The sequence below is a fragment of the Lagenorhynchus albirostris genome, chromosome 1 (genome assembly GCF_949774975.1).
Source record: "Lagenorhynchus albirostris chromosome 1, mLagAlb1.1, whole genome shotgun sequence".
Lineage (NCBI taxonomy): Eukaryota > Metazoa > Chordata > Mammalia > Artiodactyla > Delphinidae > Lagenorhynchus > Lagenorhynchus albirostris.
The window spans coordinates 134,489,381-134,510,854 of record NC_083095.1 but is presented as its reverse complement, the minus strand read 5'-3'; the positions used below and the strand labels follow the sequence as shown (position 1 = coordinate 134,510,854).

At 36.3% G+C, this 21,474-nt stretch overlaps 1 protein-coding gene across 5 annotated transcripts in view; it reads right to left on the bottom strand.

Moving 5' to 3' along the window:
* Window positions 1-21,474, bottom strand: part of NRG4 (neuregulin 4) — a 133,921-nt gene that overhangs the window by 83,492 nt on the left and 28,955 nt on the right. For 3 of the 5 annotated variants that reach the window (XM_060154923.1, XM_060154903.1, XM_060154885.1), the window contains exons 2-4: window positions 14,228-14,380; window positions 10,167-10,232; window positions 8,083-8,176 (exon numbers count right to left, since the gene is read on the bottom strand). In XM_060154923.1, the coding sequence (XP_060010906.1) occupies window positions 8,083-8,176; window positions 10,167-10,176 (104 nt within the window). In that variant the 5' untranslated portion in view covers window positions 10,177-10,232; window positions 14,228-14,380. Of the gene's footprint in view, window positions 1-8,082; window positions 8,177-10,166; window positions 10,233-11,208; window positions 11,273-14,227; window positions 14,381-21,474 lie in introns of those variants that run through there. The other 2 variants (XM_060154913.1, XM_060154894.1) reach the window with 2 other exon arrangements.

Below are 21,474 nucleotides of genomic sequence, written 5' to 3'. Positions count from 1 at the left end.
GCACAGAAATCTCTGGCATTCCTATACACTAATGATGAAATATCTGAAAGTGAAATCACGAAAATACTCCCATTTACCATTGCAACAAAAAGAATAAAGTATCTAGGAATAAACGTACCTAAGGAGACAAAAGATCTATATGCAGAAAATTATAAGACACTGATGAAAGAAATTAAAGATGATACAAATAGATGGAGAGATATATCATGTTCTTGGATTGGAAGAATCAACATTGTGAAAATGACTCTACTACCCAAAGCAATCTACAGATTCAATGCAATCCCTATCAAACTACCACTGGCATTTTTCACAGAACTAGAACAAAAAATTTCACAATTTGTATGGAAACACAAAAGACCCCGAATAGCCAAAGCAAGCTTGAGAACGAAAAACGGAGCTGGAGGAATCAGGCTTCCTGACTTCAGACTATACTACAAAGCTACAGTAATCAAGACAGTATGGTACTGGCACAAAACCAGAAAGATAGATCAATGGAACAGGATAGAAAGCCCAGAGACAAACCCATGCACATATGGTCACCTTATCTTTGATAAAGGAGGCAGGAACGTACAGTGGTGAAAGGACAGCCTCTTCCATAAGTGGTGCTGGGAAAACTGGACAGGTACATGTAAAAGTATGAGATTAGATCACTCCCTAACACCATACACAAAAATAAGCTCAAAATGGATTAAAGACCTAAATGTAAGGCCAGAAACTATAAAACTCTTAGAGGAAAACATAGGCAGAACATTCTATGACATAAATCACAGCAAGATCCTTTTTGACCCACCTCCTAGAGAAATGGAAATAAAGACAAAAATAAACAAATGGGACCTAATGAAACTTCAAAGCTTTTGCACAGCAAAGGAAACCATAAACAAGACCAAATGACAGCCCTCAGAATGGGAGAAAATATTGGCAAATGAAGCAACTGACAAAGGATTAATCTCCAAAATTTATAAGCAGCTCATGCAGCTCAATAACAAAAAGCAAATAACCCAATCCAAAAATGGGCAGAAGACCTCAATAGACATTTCTCCAAAGAAGATATACAGACTGCCAACAAACACATGAAAGGATGCTCAACATCATTAATCATTAGAGAAATGCAGATCAAAATTACAATGAGATATCATCTCACACCACTCAGAATGGCCATCATCAAAAAATCTAGAAACAATAAATGCTGGAGAGGGTGTGGAAAAAAGGGAATACTCTTGCACTGCTGGTGGGAATGTGAATTGGTACAGCCACTATGGAGAACAGTATGGAGGTTCCTTAAAAAACTACAAATAGAACTATCATATGACCCAGCAATCCCACTACTGGGCATATACCCTGAGAAAACCATAATTCAAAAAGAGTCAAGTACCAAAATATTCATTGCAGCTATATTTACAATAGCCCGGAGATGGAAACAACCTAAGTGTCCATCAACGGATGAATGGATAAAGAAGATGTGGCACATATATACAATGGAATATTACTGAGCCATAAAAAGTAACGAAATTGAGCTATTTGTATTGAGGTGGATGGACCTAGAGTGTGTCATACAGAGTGAAGTAAGTCAGAAAGAAAAAGAGAAATACCGTATTGTAACACATATATAGGGAATTGAAGAAAAAAAAATGTCATGAAGAACCTAGGGTTAAGACAGGAATAAAGACACAGACCTACTAGAGAGTGGACTTGAGGATATGGGGAGGGGAAAGGGTAAGCTGTGACAAAGCGAGAGAGTGTCACGGACATATATACACTACCAAACGTAAGGTAGATAGCTAGTGGGAAGCAGCCGCATAGCACAGGGAGATCAGCTCGGTGCTTTGTGACCGCCTAGAGGGGTGGGATAGGGAGGGTGGGAGGGAGGGAGACGCAAAAGGGAAGAGATATGGGAACATATGTATATGTATAACTGATTCACTTTGTTATGAAGCAGAAACTAACACACCATTGTAAAGCAATTATACTCCAATAAAGTTGTAAAAAAAAAAACAAAAACCGCTATGAGGGCTTCCCTGGTGGCACAGTGGTTAAGAATCCACCTGCCAATGCAGGGGACATGGGTTTGAGCCCTGGTCTGGGAAGATCCCACATGCCGCGGATCAACTAAGCCCATGTGCCACAACTACTTAGGCTGTGCTCTAGAGCCCGCGAGCCACAACTACTGAGCCCGTCTGCTGCAACTACTGAGGCCCACGTGCCTAGAGCCCGTGCTCTGCAACAAGAGAAGCCACCACAATGAGAAGTCTGTACACTGCAACAAAGAGTAGTCCCTGCTCGCCACAACTAGAGACAGCTCGGGCGCAGCAACGAAGACCCAACGCAGCCAAAAATTTAAAAAATAAAATAAACCACAATGAGATACTGCTTCACATCCATTAGGCTATTATCAAAAAACAGAAAATAACAAGTGTTCACAAAGATGTGGAGAAATTGGAACTTTTGTGCATTGCTAGTAGGAATGTAACACGGTGCAGCCACTGTAGAAAACAGCAAGGCAGTGCCTCAAAAATTAAACATAGAATTACCATACAATCCCACTCCTGGTTATATACTCAAAAGAACTGAAAGCAGGGTCTTGAAGAGATATTTGTATACCTGTGTTCATAGCAGCATTATTCAGAATAGCCAAGAGGCTAAAAACAACCCAAATGTCCCCCAATGGATGAGTGGATAAACAAAATATGTTACATACATACAATGGAATATCATTAATCTTTAAAAAGGAAGGAAATTCTACACTATGCTATAATGGAAGAACCCTGAAGTCATTATGCTAAAATAAGACAGACATACAAGCTAAGTATTGTTATGTTTCCACTTATTTGAGGAACCTAGGATAGTCAAATTCATAGAGCCACAAAGTCGAACAATGCTTACCAGCGCTGGAAAGAGGGGAAATGGGAGGTTATTGTTTAATGGGTACAAATTTCCATTTAGGATATGATGAAAAAGTTCTGGAGATGGATAGTGGTGATGGTTGCATAACAATGTGAATGTACTTAATGTCACTGAACTATACACTTAAAAATGGTCATAATGGTAAGTTTTATGTTACCTATCTTTTACTACAATAAAAAATAATTCAAAAAATACTAGAATTCACCTAAACCTTTAAATTAAGTGTTATGGTGAATAAGAATCATACTTTCATAAAGGAAAATTCACAACTTCAGTTAATAAATAGTATGTAAAATATATTTATACTGCCATTTATACTGCCTCATTTTCTTTTTTATATGAAATATACTGAAAACCACAAAAAAGGTGTAAAAAAACCCACCCATAATCACTGCATAAAAATTATATACTCATCTTGTAATGCTAATATAACACAGTACATTTTACTAAACAATTTAAAATTTGAGTTTTCTGTAATTACTTGCAGCAATACATAGGTATAATTTGTTCCTTTCCTTCCTTCATTATACTTATTTATTCATTTATTTATTTTGCTAGGCACAAAAAGCAGAAAGATGGCAAATCTCTGCCCTCAAGGCATTCACAATTTTGAGGAAGGCAGTAAATAAACAGTTAAGATATTAATCAGTGGCATAATAAAGGTATGCATGAAATGCACAAGGTATTATGGGGTACAAAAGAAAGAGCCCATGAAACTGCCTGGTTAAGACAAAGAAGGCTCCACAGAAGTGATAAATTAGCTCTCTTCAAAGACAAGGGAGGAAAGGCATTTCAGGCAGGCGAACTGACATATGCCAAAGCATGGAATCAGGCTTAGCATCTTTGGGAACCTTCACATTGTTCAGGATGTTTAGAACTCAAGGTATGTGTGAAGAAGTTATAGGAGAGGATGTCAACAGAACAGACCGATATGATGAAAAGCTTTGAATGCCAGGCTAAGAAATTTGGAGATACAGTGTATCCTTTGAAATATTTTGTGAACAGAAAAGACAAAGACAACTAGAGCAGTATTGTGAATGAGAGTAGGATAGAAGAAAGAAGGCTACTGCAATACCTCAGGAGAGAAACAATACTAAGGAAAGAGCAAAGAGATACAGAAGTAAGGATAAATTCCATTTAATCCAGGACTTTGTAAATAATTAGATGTTGGTACAAATGAACTTATTTACAAAACAGAAATAGAGTCACAGATGTAGAAAACAATCTTACGGTTACCAGGGGGGAAAGAGGAGGAGGGATAAATTGGGAGATTGGGATTGACATATACACACTACTATACATAAAACAGATAACTAATAAGGACTTACTGTATAACACAGGGAACTCTACTAAATACTATAAGTGGATATATGTATATGTATAACTGATTCACTGTGCTGTACAGCAGAAAGTAATACAACATTGTAAATCAACTATACTCCAATTAAAAAAAAATATTGAGTCACTGAATCAAAAAAATAATAATAGACATGACTCCAAACACATGCACACACACACACCTGAAGCACAACTTTCACAAATAATACACTCATTATGCACTATTTATTCTAATATTTTTTCTATTCTTTTCATTAAAAAAAGACAGACACAACTAAATTAATTTCAAGACATATCAATGAAAATAAATAGAATGTAGGGTGGAAAAATAAAAATCATTTCAATAAAGACAGAAAAGGTAAAGTTCAACTAACTGTATGTATTTACAGACACACATTGAAAAATTGGAAGAAAAAAGTGTATTAGTCAAATACTGAAAAATGAAAGCTAGTATAGCTACCTTAATGTCAGATAAATAGATTTTAAGGCAAAAAACATTAGAGATAAAGAAGGTCACTGTATCATGATAAAAAGGGATACCTCACCAGAAGACATAACAATTCTAAATTAATATAGGCTTAATAACATTGCCTCAAAATATTTTCAGCAAAAATTAACAGAAATTGTGATATTAAAGATCCAAAAACAGTGAGAAATTTTGACATAACTCTTCAGTTATTGATAAATCAAGAAGATTGAAAATTAGTAAGGATATGTAAGATTTGAACTGCACATTATAACAAGCTTGATCTAAGGTACATACATAAAACCCTGTATCTGTCAATTAAAGAATATACATTCTTCTCTAGGAGACACAGACCATTTAAAATATTGTACATGAACCAGGCTCCAGAGCAAATCTCAACAAACACTAACGAACTGATGTCATGTAGTCCTCAACTTTAAAATATTAGCTTAAAAAAAGAAAATCACTGTGCTAAATCACCAAATAAAGAAAGTAGATAAGAAAAATGAGAGGAGGCTGGTTTGAAAGAAAGTCCAAAGAGGCTCTAGAAAGCTCTCTCTTCCTGCCATGTATGGCATAATCTTCCGTATTTTTGCATGTGTTTTTTACAATGCTTTAAAAAGCAAGAAAAATACTCTTAGCTTGAGGGTCATACAAAAACGATCTGGCCTGTGGTTTGTAATTTGCTTACATCTAGAAGAAGGTACTCCTCATTCTGTCATATGTTGTCTCTGCAGTCTGATAGCTGGCTCCTTACTAGCTCTTCCAGAAAATAAATCTGCCAGTCAAAAGTTCTACCCAGGTACATCTGCAAACCAGGAAGCAGGCACTCACCAGAACCCAACCAGGCTGGCACCCTAATCTCAGACTTCTGGCCTTTAGAACTGTGAGTAATAAATTTCTGTTGTTTATAAGCCACCCAGTCTATGATATTTTGCTATAGTAGCCTGAACTAAGACCCTAGATTTCTCCCCATTACAATGATTCTCCAAATTTCAGTACTCTGAACTCTTTCTTTCAACTTATTCACTGCAGCATAACAGACATTTATTTAGGATACAGACAAGTATTAAGTATACAGCTTAACAGAACACATACTCTGACTACAATGCAATTAAATTAGATATAAATCTTAAAGGATAACCAAAAAAAAAACCCATACGTTAAAGAAGAAATCATAATGGAAAAATTTTAAACTTAGTACTGAACAACAGGCTATAAAATTTGTAGGAAGGAGTTAAAATGTATTTGGAAATTTTTAACATTAAATACTGTCTGTTAAAAAGAAGGCTAAAGATCAATGAACTGAAGACCAAAGTTAAGGACTCACAATGCCTGACTTCACTTATTATAAAGCTACAGTTATTGAGACTATTTGTTATTGGTAAAAGACAGAAATACAGATCAGTGATTTAGAATAGCCCAGAAGTAGACCCACACATATATGGTCAGTTAATTTTTGACAAAGATGCAAAGGCAATTCAACAGAGAAAGGATAGCCTTTTCACCCATATAGCTACACCAAGATCAAGATACAAAATGTTACTATTTTTTTAATTATTAAATTTATTTTTTCTGGTAAGCATTTTGGTTTTGTTCTATGAATGCCACATGCCATATCCCCTTATAAAGAATCCAGAATGAATATATCATAAGATTAAGTGAACCCTGGGAGTTATACTCATAGGCCATTTCTTTAATTTTTTCCTAGTTGTATGACTTTTGGCAAGTCAGTTAATTTTTCATTTTCCCTTTATTTTTCTATTTCCTTAGGTCTCCTCTCCCCCTTTTCTCTAAGGTTTTTCTGAGAATGAAACATGAAAATGTAAATAAAGAATATGGTCAGTAAAGAAATTTGGGGGGATAATGGAAATGTTCTGTATTTTGTGGTGGTGGTGGTTTCACAGGTATAAACATTTGTCAAAATTCATCAATTATGCACTTAAAATGAACGTAGGGACTTCCCTGGCGGTGCAGTGGTTAAGAATCCCCTGCCAATGCAGGGGACATGGGTTCGAGCCCTGGTCCAGGAAGATCCCACATGCTGCAGAGCAACTAAGCCCGTGTGCCACAACTACTGAGCCTGTGCTCTAGAGCCCGCGAGCCACAACTACTGAGCCCACGAGCCACAACTACTGAAGCCCGTGCACGTAGAGGCAGTGCTCTGCAACAAGAGAAGCCACTGCATTGAGAAGCCCACGCACCGCAACAAAGAGTAGCCCCCGCTTGCCAGAACTAGAGACAGCCAGTGCATAGCAACAAAGACCCAATGCAGCCACAAATAAATAAATAAATAAATATGAATGTAGTTTGTCATACATAAATTATATCTCAGTAAATGGATTTAAAATGTAAAATAACGTAGAAGCTCCTGGTGGGTAAGAAATAATTGCTAATTTGTTCCTTTATCCCCTTCCTTTTTTACCTGAGAGGAAAAAATGCCTATTTTTAAAAACAGTCACTCACTATTCCCTCCATGAAAACTTCTAAAAACTTCCTGAGATAATTATAAGGTTATTTCTCTGCCTCTCCTCCTCCACACTAAATTCCAGTATCTTTCACTTTTCCTGTGAATTTTACTTTCCTATCCTTTAGTAAGATCTTAAATCTAGATTCTATACCTCTCACATTTCAGTTAAGTAACAAAAACAGAGTAATTGATGCACATGCTACAAAGTATCTTTAGATGTTAGCTCTGCTAAAATCTGTGGACATTATTGGTAGTGCTATGTTTTTCGTTCACATATTAAAAGAGGTTTATTATAACCCCCTTAAATCCTGTTCAACCAAACTCACACGAAGCCAGCTACACAAGTACTATTTTCAAGTCTTTTATTGATCACTGGCTATAACGATACTCCCAAAGTGAATAATATTATTTTAAAACAATAATGGCTAAGATACCCTTCTTTTTAAAATTTGCTGCTACCATTAGAAAAACTTAACTCTTCATTTTCTTTTTAATATATCAAATGAAGTTTTGGTACCAACACAGTTATCATGTATTCTAAATCAAAGCAAAATATCTCATGTTGCTTTTCTTACATTAGTGAATTCTATAGCTGTTTTGACAGTAATAAATATAGACTGTCTTCCCTAAATTGCTAAAATCATAGAGAGTTCACTAAAATGGATTAAAAAATCTGAATAGGCTTGAAGCTACCACTACCAATTTTCAAAATAAACACTTTTGAGATTGTGATTTGCCACTTTGCTTTGTTTTTATTTTAAAACCATAATTTTGTTCTACATAAATATGAAGATTGTTCCTCACACTTTTTCATCTTATACTCTTTGTTCAATATTTATCACTTCTCAAAGAAGTTAGTAGATGATAAAAAATAAAATCACCCTCTCCCCCAGTCCATTTCACTCACCTACAAAATGGGCTGGGAATAGTAGGTATCACATAACAAATCCCTCCATTCAGGCAAAATGACCTATGACTGGGACCACAGGGCTCTTCATGATCTAAAACATATACATAAATAAAATAGAGAAAAACAAATTATAGTTTTTTTAATAAAATAAGGAAAAGGACCAAGTATCTTATACTGAAGTAGTAATTCTAAAAATTAGAATGAAGAATTGTTTCTTAAAATGAAGGACTTAATCTTATTCCTTATTTGATGAGCAGGGACTTCTATCCCTTTGAGGAAAAAAATTAATCTGTCTTGAAGATATGGTCATTAATTATAATGGAGTTAAAAGCATATTACAGAAATAGGGACTCTCTATAATAGATTAAAAGGAGGACATTATGATCTTAAAATAAATAGTGGCTTTTCTCATTTAGTACATAGATTCTGCAGCTTTGCTTAGAGTTTTTCTGTCCCAAGTGTATATTTAGATTCCTACCTTTCCTTTAAGGTCTCAAATACATTAAAGTCTGAAATTGTTGTGGGAAAAAAATTAGATTATTAAATAAATTCTGATGTGCAAAATCATCTTTAAATATTTCTACATATGACAATTTTAACATCAAAAAAACAAAAATATAATCTTATTAGGTTTTGGTTTGCAAGGGAATTTTACGTAATAACTAGTAACTATTGAAAACCTGAGTCATCATCTGATAAATAGCAAAAATTTTCAGAATATTAAGAAAATAAACCTCCATTTCTCTCTTGCTTCCTTTCTCTCCTCCTCTTTCTCCATCCTTCTTTATCTTTATCTATCTTTATCTATCTTATCTATCTCTATCTTTATCTATCTTATCTATCTTTATCTTATCTTTATCTTTGACCTTCTTTATCTTTGACCTTTCCTTTATGTTCTTTCTCTCTTTGCCTTCCCTTTCTCTCTTGGTACCTCTCCTTCCTTCCAGCCTCTACCTCCTCCTCCACCATTAAAAAAAAAAATCCCACAAAACCATCAGACAGAAAAATTTAGAAATAACATAGTAGAATTCATTGAGTCATTATACTACTGTATACTACTATTTATGATTAGAAAAGCAAATTGCTGAATGATTTATCTTTTGGTCCTGAAGGGGGAATCACATTGCTTTAAAATCGCACATTGTTGGTTCCTGATTGGTTCTGTCCAGAAAGTGACATAGAATCTATTGTGAAGAAGAAAATGACATTATTCCAATTTAGCATTTAAAAAAATAGCATACTAATTTAAAAAAGTTATCTAGCATTTATTTGCCACTAAGATATCAATACCCTTAAGATATAACTGCTGTAGAACCAGATGTCTTCACTATCAGAATTTGAAATTTTAAAACTTTCCTTTTACTTTAGAATTGAGAAGATTCTGTTTCACCATCACATTACAATTATAAAAGTATAAAAATGTAAAGAGGAAAACAGAACTATAAAGAATTTAAGTGGAAAAGAAGAAAGTAAACCAACCAGAACTAATCTTTTAGATTTTTTCTTTTTTACACAATGTCATGCTTCTTTACAACCAAACAACTTTTAATAAGATAATTCTTACAACTCTTCAGGAATAATTTGGCTAACAAATAAAATCCCAGTTGACATTACATTATGCTAGAATCATGGAAGTCATCCCATAGGGTTTCTCCATTGAGGGTGGAGTGTCAACTTCATCACAGAATGCTTCCTGTGGCTGAAATTAATGTCCTTGTTTTTAATAAGATTACAACCAGTCATGACTCAGCACTTGCTATTTTATCAGTAAAGAATACTCATCTAACCTGAATCACTATCTCTGAATCTATTTTTATTCTGATTTCATTTACTTATTTGTAAAGTTGTTATCAGATTTAGAGTAAGCCAGAATTTGTCAGCTTGTAAAAAGTGATAAAAGTGATAAAATATAGGTCTAAAATAAAATAGTTTCATGTTATAAAGGAAGGTCTTTCAAAACCAAGGTATTCCATATTTCTAGGACAATTTTAGATGGGGAAAAATATAGTCTATACATTTGTTGTTTGGTTCTATTTCTATGTGACACACATTGACAAAAGTATAAACTTACAAGAAATTACCTGTTGGCATCTTAATTTTTAAATAGTTTCATTCTTGGTCAAAAGTTTAGGGTTGAAAAACAGCACCTAAAATTAACAATTTAGGAAAAATTATCTTCTTTTGAGAGCATTATAAAATGTCAAATATTGTAACAGTAATATTCTTTTAAACGATGAAAATAATTAAGACATTTAAAGGCTAGGGACAAAATTCTTTGGTTAGAGCATCTATTTTTTTAGATACTTATCACATATCAATAAAAAAAATCTGAACAGATAAAACTAAAAGATCAACAAGCAGTATAAATGCACCAGATACAAATCATTGCCTAAATAATATAATGTATTCTTAAATCTCTCTTTGAAGAAACGTCTAATGTTTGAGTTTTAGTAAACATTGTTAAATTAGTAGTATACTATATGAGATTATATATGAAAGATATGAGTCAGTAAGTGAAACTGAATAACCTGAATTGACTTTTCAACTTTTTCATAAAGCCTATTTCTAATTTGACTTTAACAGAACAACTTTCTATTTTTCAGTTTATTAAAAATGGCCAAAAAACACACTATAGAAAAAACGAACTGCATTTAAAAGGTCTGCATTTCTATAGAAACTTTAAAAATTTTATAAAAGTACTTTCAAATTTACTGTAGATTGCACTACATTTACCAATATACAAATGCCTTTTAAAAAGTATCTGGCATCTAGCAAAGCAAAGTAGCTATATATGAAGTTATCTGCTATAACAGAAACAAAGGAATTACAAAATACAGTTGAAAAGATGACAGATTTATACTTACATTATGATTACATGCTCTCAATTTCTTTTTATAAAAGAGACTCACTCCTGACTTAAGCAGAAAGACTTTGTAACAGAAATCTCAATCAGCAACTTCCTATTAACACAGGTGTAATAATCAAGGCCTTCTCTCAAAGCCAGTCACTCTTTCTTAAACAGACAAGCAATGAGAGAAAGAAAGACAGAAGTTAAACCTATTTAATTTGAAATAATCACTGTCTCATCATATAATTTTCTTTTTCTAAAGAAACAAGGCTTACCTCAGTAAAAACTCACATTCATACAAACAATAAATTTTGTTGGATATGCAGCGCTTCAAAAGTTTTTGAACAATGCAGTCTGCAGCAGCTGTGCCTTGCCCTTTATAACACGTCAAAAATCTGATTTATATGGCTGCAGTGTGCAGTGTGGGCGCAGTGGAGACAAAGACCAAGGTGTGCACAGAGGTCAGGCTCCAGCCAAGGGAACCACCCCTTTCAGTACACATGTTCAGAGTTGCAAATGGAGCAGAATTTTATTTAGAAAAGAAGTTGTACTAAAAGCTGAGCTCTCAAATCACTGTCCAATTCTTTAACTTATAAAGTAAACCACATTCTTTAGACTGCTAATTTATCTCTGCATGTCTGAATAATTCCAAAGTGTTGTACAACTTTGTGAAGAAAAGGAATTTGAGTATGGATTTAGTGGACAAGTGTTCCCTGGGGTTTTTTTAAAAAAGGAATTTCCTTACAAAAGGTGTAACGTTTATACAAATGGTGATTTGAAGTACTTATAAAACTGAAAGAAGGCAATATTTATAATACAGCACATGTACAATGCCATGTGCAATATGAAGTGAATATAATCACTGAACATGACTAATACTGATGGCAAAATAACCATCTGCAAACTATAACAAAGCTGTAATACATGCATTAAGGGAAGCTATGAGGTTTAAAAATCATAAATAACTTAAAATATTGACAAAAACTATAATTTTGTTTAAAATGAAGTGCGGGGTTCTTCAGCACGTAATTACCTAAAGTATGCCAACCATTCAGATGGTTATCTTTTCTAAAACCACAATTCAGACATGACTCCTTGTTTGATGTAAAACATGGAAACGAATACATTTGCTCTTTTAAGAAAATATTAAAATAATCTCATATAATTCATATTCTGAGAACAATTCTTTTCATTACTATTATCTTCCACATTCAAAGGCAATTTTTACAGTTACAATCTTATACATACACACACATACATATATACACACACATATATATAAAATTTTGTTAGCTTACAGTGTTTCGATTTTAAAATGGTATTTTTATGAAAAATCAGTAACCTTTATTATGTGATTTGAACTATGGAACTATGATGCTGTCCACTAACATGAAAATGACTACTAAATTGTATGTAAGAGATAATAATCTGTGACTTCATTCAGGATATTAAAGATGTATTTATTAGGAGACATACCATGGCAGTTGGTTTGGTATTAATAATTTTTCACACAATACAAATAAACTTAACCTTTGAAGCTACATGATTCTAAAGAAGACCTAATGTTTTTCAAGTTGACTTTTCATTCTAAATAAAAGCCATGGTCTTTAAGAATAATTTGTTCATGCATCTATTAACAAATATGTTGTAAGTGGCCTGCTATTGTTAACAAATGATAGACACATGAACAAAAACAGGTAACTACAAAAATGTTGTAGGCTGACATATAAACCATATTTTGGCTTAAAATGATAATTGGGCTTAAAATGATAATTTCATGCAATTCAACCAAATATAGTCTCAAAGACACCTATTTATGTCACTATAATAACACACAAAAACAAAGCTTAAGGAGAATCAGAGAAAGATTCCAAGAGGGAGTTTTATTTGTGCTGAGCCTTGAAGAATGAGTAAGAGTTTGTAAACAGAGATGGATGAACATTCTAGACAGAGGTGACATCATGTTCAAAGGCACAGAAGAAATAAAATCCTAATGTATTCAGATAACTGCAGGTAGATTACAGGTCAGGATGTGTGCAGAGTATGTGTGTGGAGTGTACGTGAGTTCATAAGAGGATAGGATGGTGGGGGAAGGAGTGGTAAGAATAGATTTTGTAAAATAACCAGGGTTCAAATAGTGACTCTATCTGAAAGGCAATAGGGATACTTTGAAAGGTTTTTAGCAAAGAAGTGGCATGATCACATCTACATTTTAGAAAATTCATTTTGATAGTGGTGTGGAAAATAGATCGCAACCTGCCGAGGAACTGGTATCAGAGAAAACTATTTGGAGGACATTTTAATTATCAAGAATAGTGAAGAAATAAAGCAATGGGAATGAGGATAAAGGAGAGAACTAAAGATATACTTAATAGGTACACCCACAGAATGGGAGAGCAGGGTACAAAAGAAAGAAAAATCAAGGCTAACTTTCAAGTATCCATTAGGGAAATGTATATTAAACCCACAATGAGATACCATTTCACACCCTACTAGAATGGTTATAATAAAAATGACAGACAATAACAAAGAGAAACTAGGCCTCTCATACATTGCTGGTGGGACTAAAATGGTACAGTCACTTTGCAAAATAATCTGAAAGTTTCTTAAAAAGTTAAACATAAATTTGCCATAAATGTATCCAAGAGATATGGAAATATGGGTCCACACAAAGATAGGAGTGTAATGCTTAGAACATTATACATAATGCCCCAAGCTAGAAAACAACTCAAATGTCCATCAACTGATGTATAGCTAAACAAAATGTGGTACAACCATACAATGGAATACTACTCAGCAGTAAAAAGGAATGAAGTATTGGTACATGTTACAACATGAATTAACTTCAAAAACATGCTAAGTGGGGGGGAGACCTTCAAGATGGCGGAGGAGTAAGATGTGCAGATCACCTTCCTCCCCACAAATACATCAGAAATACATCTACATGTGGAACAACTCCTACAGAACACCTACTGAACGCTGGCAGAGGACTTCAGATTTCCCAAAAGGCAAGAAACTCCCCACGTACCTGGGTAGGGCAAAAGAAAAAAGAAAAAACAGAGACAAAAGAATAGGGACGGGACCTGTACCTCTGGGAGGGAGTTGTGAAGGAGGAAAAGTTTCCACTCACTAGGAAGCCCCTACACTGGCAGAGATGGGGGTTGGTGGGGGGGAAGCTTCGGAGCCACAGAGGAGAGCGCAGCAGCAGGGGTGCAGAGGGCAAAGCAGAGAGATTCCCGCACAGAGGATTGGTGCCGACCAGCAATCACCAACCTGAGAGGCTTGTTGGCTCACCTGCCAGGACGGGTCAGGACTGGGAGCTGAGGCTTCGGCTTCGGAGTTCAGATCCCAGGGAGAGGACTGGGGTTGGGTGCATGAACACAGCCTGAAGGGGGCTAGTGCACCACAGCTAGCCGGGAGGGAGTCCGGGAAAAAGTCTGGAACTGCCTAAGAGGCAAGAGACCATTGTTTCAGTGTGCGCAAGGAGAGGGGATTCAGAGCACTGCCTAAACGAGCTTCAGAGATGGGCGTGAGCCACGGTTATTAGCGTGGACACCAGAGACAGGCATGAAACGCTAAGGCTGCTGCTGCAGCAACCAAGAAGCCTGTGTGCAATCACAGGTCACTGTCCACACCTCCCCTCCCGGGAGCCTATGCACGCCACCACTGCCAGGGTCCTGTGATCCAGGGACTACTTCCCTGGGAGAACATGGCATGCCTCAGGCTGGTGCAACTTTACATTGGCCTCTGCTGCCGCAGGCTCGCCCCGCATTCCATAACCCTCCCTCCGCCCCGGCCTGGGTGAGCCAGAGCCCCCTAATCAGCTGCTACTTTAACCCCATCCTGTCTGAGCGAAGAACAGATGCCCTCAGGCAACCTACACGCAGAGGCAGGGCCAAATCCAAAACTGAACCCCAGGAGCTGTGCAAACAAAGAAGAGAAAGGGAAATTTCCCCCAGCAGCTTCAGGAGCCGGGGATTAAATCTCCACAATCAATTTCCTGTACCCTGCATCTCTGGAATATCTGAATAGACAACGAATCATCCCAAAACTGAGGTGGCGGACTGTGTGTGATTTTGTCTGTATAGCTTTGCTTTTACCATTTGTCCTAGATTTCTGTCTGTCCTTTTTTTTTGGTATAGTTTTTAGTGCTTGTTATCATTGGTGGATTTGTTTTTTGGTTTGGTTGCTCTCTTCTTTCTTTCTTTTTTTTTAAATTACTTTTTAATTCTTTTTACTTTTAACAATTTTTTTAATAACCTTATTTTATTTTATTTTTCTTTCTTCCTTTTCTTTCCCCTTTTCTTCTGAGCTGTGTGGCTGACAGGGTCCTGGTGCTCTGGCCGGGTGTCAGGCCTGTGCCTCTGAGGTGGGAGAGCCAAGTTCAGGACATTGGTCTACAAGAGACCTGCCGGCTCCACGTAATATCAAACAGTGAAAGTTGTCCCAGATATCTACATCTCAATGTTAAGACCCAGCTCCACTCAACGACCAGCAAGCTACAGTGCTGGACAACCTATGCCAAACAACTAGCAAGACAGAAACACAACCCCACCCATTAGCAGAGAGGATGCCTAGTATCATAATAAGGTCACAGACACCACAAAACACACCACCGGACATGGTCCTGCCCACCAGAAAGACAAGATCCAGCCTCATCCACCAGAACACAGGCACCAGTCCCCTCCACCAGGAAGCCTACACAACACACTGAACGAACCTTAGCCACTGTAGGCAGACACCAAAAACAACGGGAACTATGATCCTGCAGCCTGCAAAAAGGAGACCCGAAACTCAGACAGTTAAGCAAAATGAGAAGACAGAGAAACACACAGCAGATGAAGGAGCAGGTAAAAACCCACCACACCAAACAAATGAGGAGGAAATAGGCAGTCTACCCGAAAAAGAATTCAGAATAATGATAGTAAAGATGATCCAAAATCTTGGAAATAAAATGGAGAAAATACAAGAAACGTTTAACAAGGACCTCGAAGAACTAAACGGCAAATGAACAATGATGAACAACACAATAAATGAAATTAAAAATTCTCTAGAAGGAATCAAGAGCAGAATAACTTAGGCAGAAGAATGGATAAATGACCTGGAAAATAAAATAGTGGAAATAAGTACCACAGAGCAGAATAAAGAAAAAAGAATGAAAAGAATTGAGAAAAGTCTCAGAGACCTCTGGGAAAACATTAAACGCACCAACATTCGAATTATAGGATAGAATATAGAATGTTCGAATGTTCGAACATTCGAATGTTCGAATTATTCAAACATTCTTCCCAGAAGAAGAAGAGAAAAAGAATCGGACTGAGAAAATATTTGAAGAAATTATAGTTGAAAACTTCCCTAATATGGGAAAAGAAATAGTCAATCAAGTCGAGGAAGCACAGAGTCCCATACAGGATAAATCCAAGGACAAACATGCCAAGATACATATTAATCAAACTATCAAAAATTAAATACAAAGAAAACATATTAAAAGCAGCAAGGGAAAAACAACAAATAACACACAAGGGAATCCCCATAAGGTTAACAGCTGATATTTCAGCAGACACTCTGCAAGCCAGAAGGGAGTGGCAGGACATATTTAAAGTGACGAAAGGGAAAAACCTACAACCAAGATTACTCTACCCAGCAAGGAGCTCATTCAGATTCGACAGAGAAATTAAAACCTTTACAGACAAGCAAAAGCTAAGAGAATTCAGCTCAAACAAGCCAGCTTTACAACAAATGCTAAAGGAACTTCTCTAGGCAGGAAACACAAGAGAAGGAAAAGACCTAAAATGACAAACCCAAAACAATTAACAAAATGGCAATAGGAACATACATATTGATAACCACCTTAAATGTAAATGGATTAAATGCTGCAACCAAAAGACATAGACTGGCTGAATGGATACAAAAACAAGACCCGTATATATGCTGTCTACAAGAGATCCACTTCAGACCTAGTGACACATAACAGACTGAAAGTGAGCAGATGGAAAAAGATATCCCATGCAAATGGAAATCAAAACAAAGCTGCAGTAGCAATTCTCATATCAGACAAAATAGACTTTAAAATAAAGACTATTATAAGAGACAAAGAAGGACACTACATAATGATCAAGAGATAAAACCAAGAAGAAGATATAACAATTGTAAATATTTACGCACCCAACATAGGAGCACCTCAATACATAAGGCAAATGCTAACAGACATAAAAGGGGAAATCGACAGTAACATAATCATAGTAGGGGACTTTAACACCCCACTTTCACCAATGGAGAGATCATCCAAAATGAAAATAAATGAGGAAACACAAGCTTTAAAAGATACATTAAACAAGATGGACTTAATTGATATTTACAGGACATTCCATCCAAAAACAGCAGATTACACTTTCTTCTCAACTGCTCATGGAACATTCTCCAGGATACATCATATCTTGGGTCACAGATCAAGCCTTCGTAAATTTAAGAAAACTGAAATCGTATCAAGTATCTTTTCTGACCACAATGCTATGAGACTAGATACCAATTACAGGAAAAAATCTGTAAAAAATACGAACACACGGGGCTTCCCTATGGCACAGTGGTTGAGAGTCCGCCTGCTGATGCAGGGGACATGGATTCGTGCCCCGGTCAGGGAAGATCCTACATGCCGCAGAGAGGCTGGGCCCATGAGCCATGGCCGCTAAGCCTGCGTGTCCAGAGCCTGTGCTCTGCAACGGGAGAGGCCACAACAGTGAGAGGCCCGCATACAGCAAAAAAAACCAAAAAACAAACACATGGAGGCTAAACAATACACTACTTAATAACCAAGAGATCACTGTAGAAATCAAAGAGGAAATCAAAAAAATTTGTATTGCTAGAAACTTCCGTCTTAGAACTGCTTCTGCCACATCCCATAGGTTTTGGGTCATTGTGTTTCCATTGTCATTTGTTTCTAGGAGAAAAACCATACGATCATCTCAATAGATGCAGAAAAAGCTTTTCGACAAAATTCAACACCGATTTATGATAAAAACCCTCTAGAAAGTAGGCATAGAGGGAACTTACCTCAACATAAAAAAGGCCATATATGACAAACACACAGCCAACCTCATTCTCAATGGTGAAAAACTGAAACCATTTCCTCTAAGATCAAGAACAAGACAAGGTTGTCCACTCTCACCACTATTATTCAACATAGTTTTGGAAGTTTTAGCCACAGCAATCAGAGAAGAAAAAGTAATAAAATGAATCCAAATCAGAAAAGAAGTAAAGCTGTCACTGTTTATAGATGACATGATAGTACACATACAGAATTCTAGAGATGCTACCAGAAAACTACTACAGCTAATCAATGAATCTGGTAAAGTAGCTGGATACAAAATTAATGCACAGAAGTCTCTTGAATTCCTATACACTACTGATGAAAAATCTGAAAGAGAAATTAAGGAAACACTCCCATTTACCATTGCAACAAGAAGAATAAAATATCTACAAATAAACCTACCTAAGGAGACAAAAGATCTGTATGCAGAAAAATATAAGACACTGATGAAAGAAATTAAAGATGATACAAACAGATACAGATACAGATGATACAAACAGATGATACAAACAGGAGAGATATACCATGTTCTTGCATTGGAAGAATCAACATTGTGAAAATGACTATATTACCCAAAGCAATCTACAGATTCAATGCAATCCTTATCAAACTACCACTGGCATTTTTCACAGAACTAGAACAAAAAATTTCACAATTTGTATGGAAACACAAAAGACCCCAAATAGCCAAAGCAATCTTGAGAAAGAAAAACGGAGCTAGAGGAATCAGGCTCCTGGAGTTCCAACTATTCTACAAAGCTACACTAATCAAGACAGTATGGTACTGGCACAAAAACAGAAATATAGATCAAAGGTACAGGATAGAATGCCCAGAGATAAACCCCCACACATATGGGCACCTAATTTACAACAAAGGAGGCAAGAACATACAATGGAGAAAAGACAGCCTCTTCAATGAATGATGCTGGAAAAACTGGACAGCTACATGTAAAAGAATGAAATTAGAACACTCCCTAACACCATACACAAAAATAAACTCAAAATGGATTAAAGACCTAAATGTAAGGCCAGACAGTCTAAAACTCTTAGAATCAAACATAGGCAGAACACTCTATGACATAAATCACAGCAAGATCCTTTTTGACCCACCTCCTAGAGAAATGGAAATAAAGACAAAAATAAACAAATGGGACCTAATGAAACTTCAAAGCTTTTGCACAGCAAAGGAAACCATAAACAAGACCAAAAGAGAACCCTCAGAATGGGAGAAAATATTTGCAAATGAAGCAACTGACAAAGGATTAATCTCCAAAATTTATAAGCAGCTCATGCAGCTCAATAACAAAAAAACAAACAACCCAATCCAAAAATGCGCAGAAGACCTAAATAGACATTTCTCCAAAGAAGATATACAGACTGCCAAAAAACACATGAAAGAATGCTCAACATCATTAATCATTAGAGAAATGCAGATCAAAATTACAATGAGATATCATCTCACACCACTCAGAATGGCCATCATCAAAAAATCTAGAAACAATAAATGCTGGAGAGGGTGTGGAGAAAAGGGAATACTCTTGCACTGCTGGTGGGAATGTGAATTGGTACAGCCACTATGGAGAACAGTATGGAGGTTCCTTAAAAAACTACAAATAGCACTACCATACGACCCAGCAATCCCACTACTGGGCATATACCCTGAGAAAACCATAATTCAAAAAGAGTCATGTACCAAAATGTTCATTGCAGCTCTATTTACAATAGCCAGGACATGGAAGCAACCTAAGTGTCCATCAACAGATGAATGGATAAAGAAGATGTGGCATATATATACAATGGAATATTACTCAGCCATAAAAAGAAATGAAATTGAGTTATTTGTAGTGAGGTGGCTGGACCTAGAGTGTGTCATACACAGTGAAGTAAGTCAGAAAGAGAAAAACAAATATCATATGCTAACAAAAATATATGGAATCTAAAAAGAAAAAAAAAAGGTTCTGAAGAACCCAGGGCAGGACAGGAATAAAGACGCAGATGTAGAGAATGGACTTGAGGACACGGGGAGGGGGAAGGGTAAGCTGGGACGAAGTGAGACAGTGGCATGGACATATATACAGTACCAAATATAAAATTGATAGCTAGTGGGAAGCAGCCACATAGCACAAAGAGAGCAGCTCGGTGCTTTGTGACCACCTAGAGGGGTGAGATAGGGAGGGTGGGAGGGAGATGCAAGAGTGAGGAGATATGGGGATATATGTAAACGTATAGCTGATTTACTTTGTTATAAAGCAGAAACTAACACACCATTGTAAAGCAATTATACTCCAATAAGAATGTTAAAAAAAAGAAGAAGACAATAGGATAACATTTGGAGCGTTAAAGGTATAGAATTTTGAACCTAGACATTTATAACCAATAAAATATCCTTTAAGTTTTAAAAAAATTAAAACAAAACATGCTAAGTGAAAGAAGCCAGTCATAAAAAACCACATATTGTATGATTCCATTTATAAGAAATCTTTAGAAAAGGCAAATCAGAAGAGACAGGAATAGATTAATGATTGCTTGGGACTGGGGCTGGGAAAAGGAAATTATGCAAATGAGCATAAAGGATGTTTTTAGAATGATGGAAATATTCTACAATTGGATTGTTTAGGTGGTCGCAAATTTGATAGAGCTAAAATATAGGGCTTCCCTGGTGGTCCAGTTGTTGAGAGTCCGCCTGCCAATGCGCGGGGCACGGGTTCGTGCCCTGGTCCAGGAGGATCCCGCGTGCTGCAGAGCGGCTGGGCCTGTGGGTCGTGGCCGCTGGGCCTGCGCGTCCGGAGCCTGTGCTCCGCGACGGGAGAGGCCACAGCAGTGAGAGGCCCGCGTACCGCAAAAAAAAAAAAAAAAAGTAAAATATAAAATAAGTGCACTTTATGGTATATAAATTATGCTTTAATAAAGCTAAACAAAATAAAGGAATACCAAAACAGATGTCATGAGTAAGATAATGATTTCTCTCAAGACATGGTATATTTAAAATGTTACTGGGACATGTAGAAGGAAATGCCTGAAAATGCAGATCTTGCATGTACGATAAGAATGAGGTTAGAGATAAGAGATTTGGGACTCAAATTCCACAGGTGGCTGCTGAAGTCATTAGCTCAGAGTGTGCACATGTGTGAGACAGAGGCCATGGACTGATCCCTGGAAAATATCAACATTTAGTGGTTGGAGAAGGAGCCCACTAAGAAATTATCAGAGAAATAAGAGAAGAACCAATATGACCAATGGCAAGCTCTTCTTCCATAATTCAAAATGCTTATCCTCTCTATTTCTAGATTTAGCACTCTAGACAATATCTAACTCCCAGTGATGAAAGATGAGGCTTCAGCTCTCTTACACTATCCTCTACCTCTTTAATTTGAATGTTTGATAAGTTACACTATTATCTGTTTCTTCTCTTTGTTATATCTGTAATTTTAAATAATATACTCATACTTCTGTCC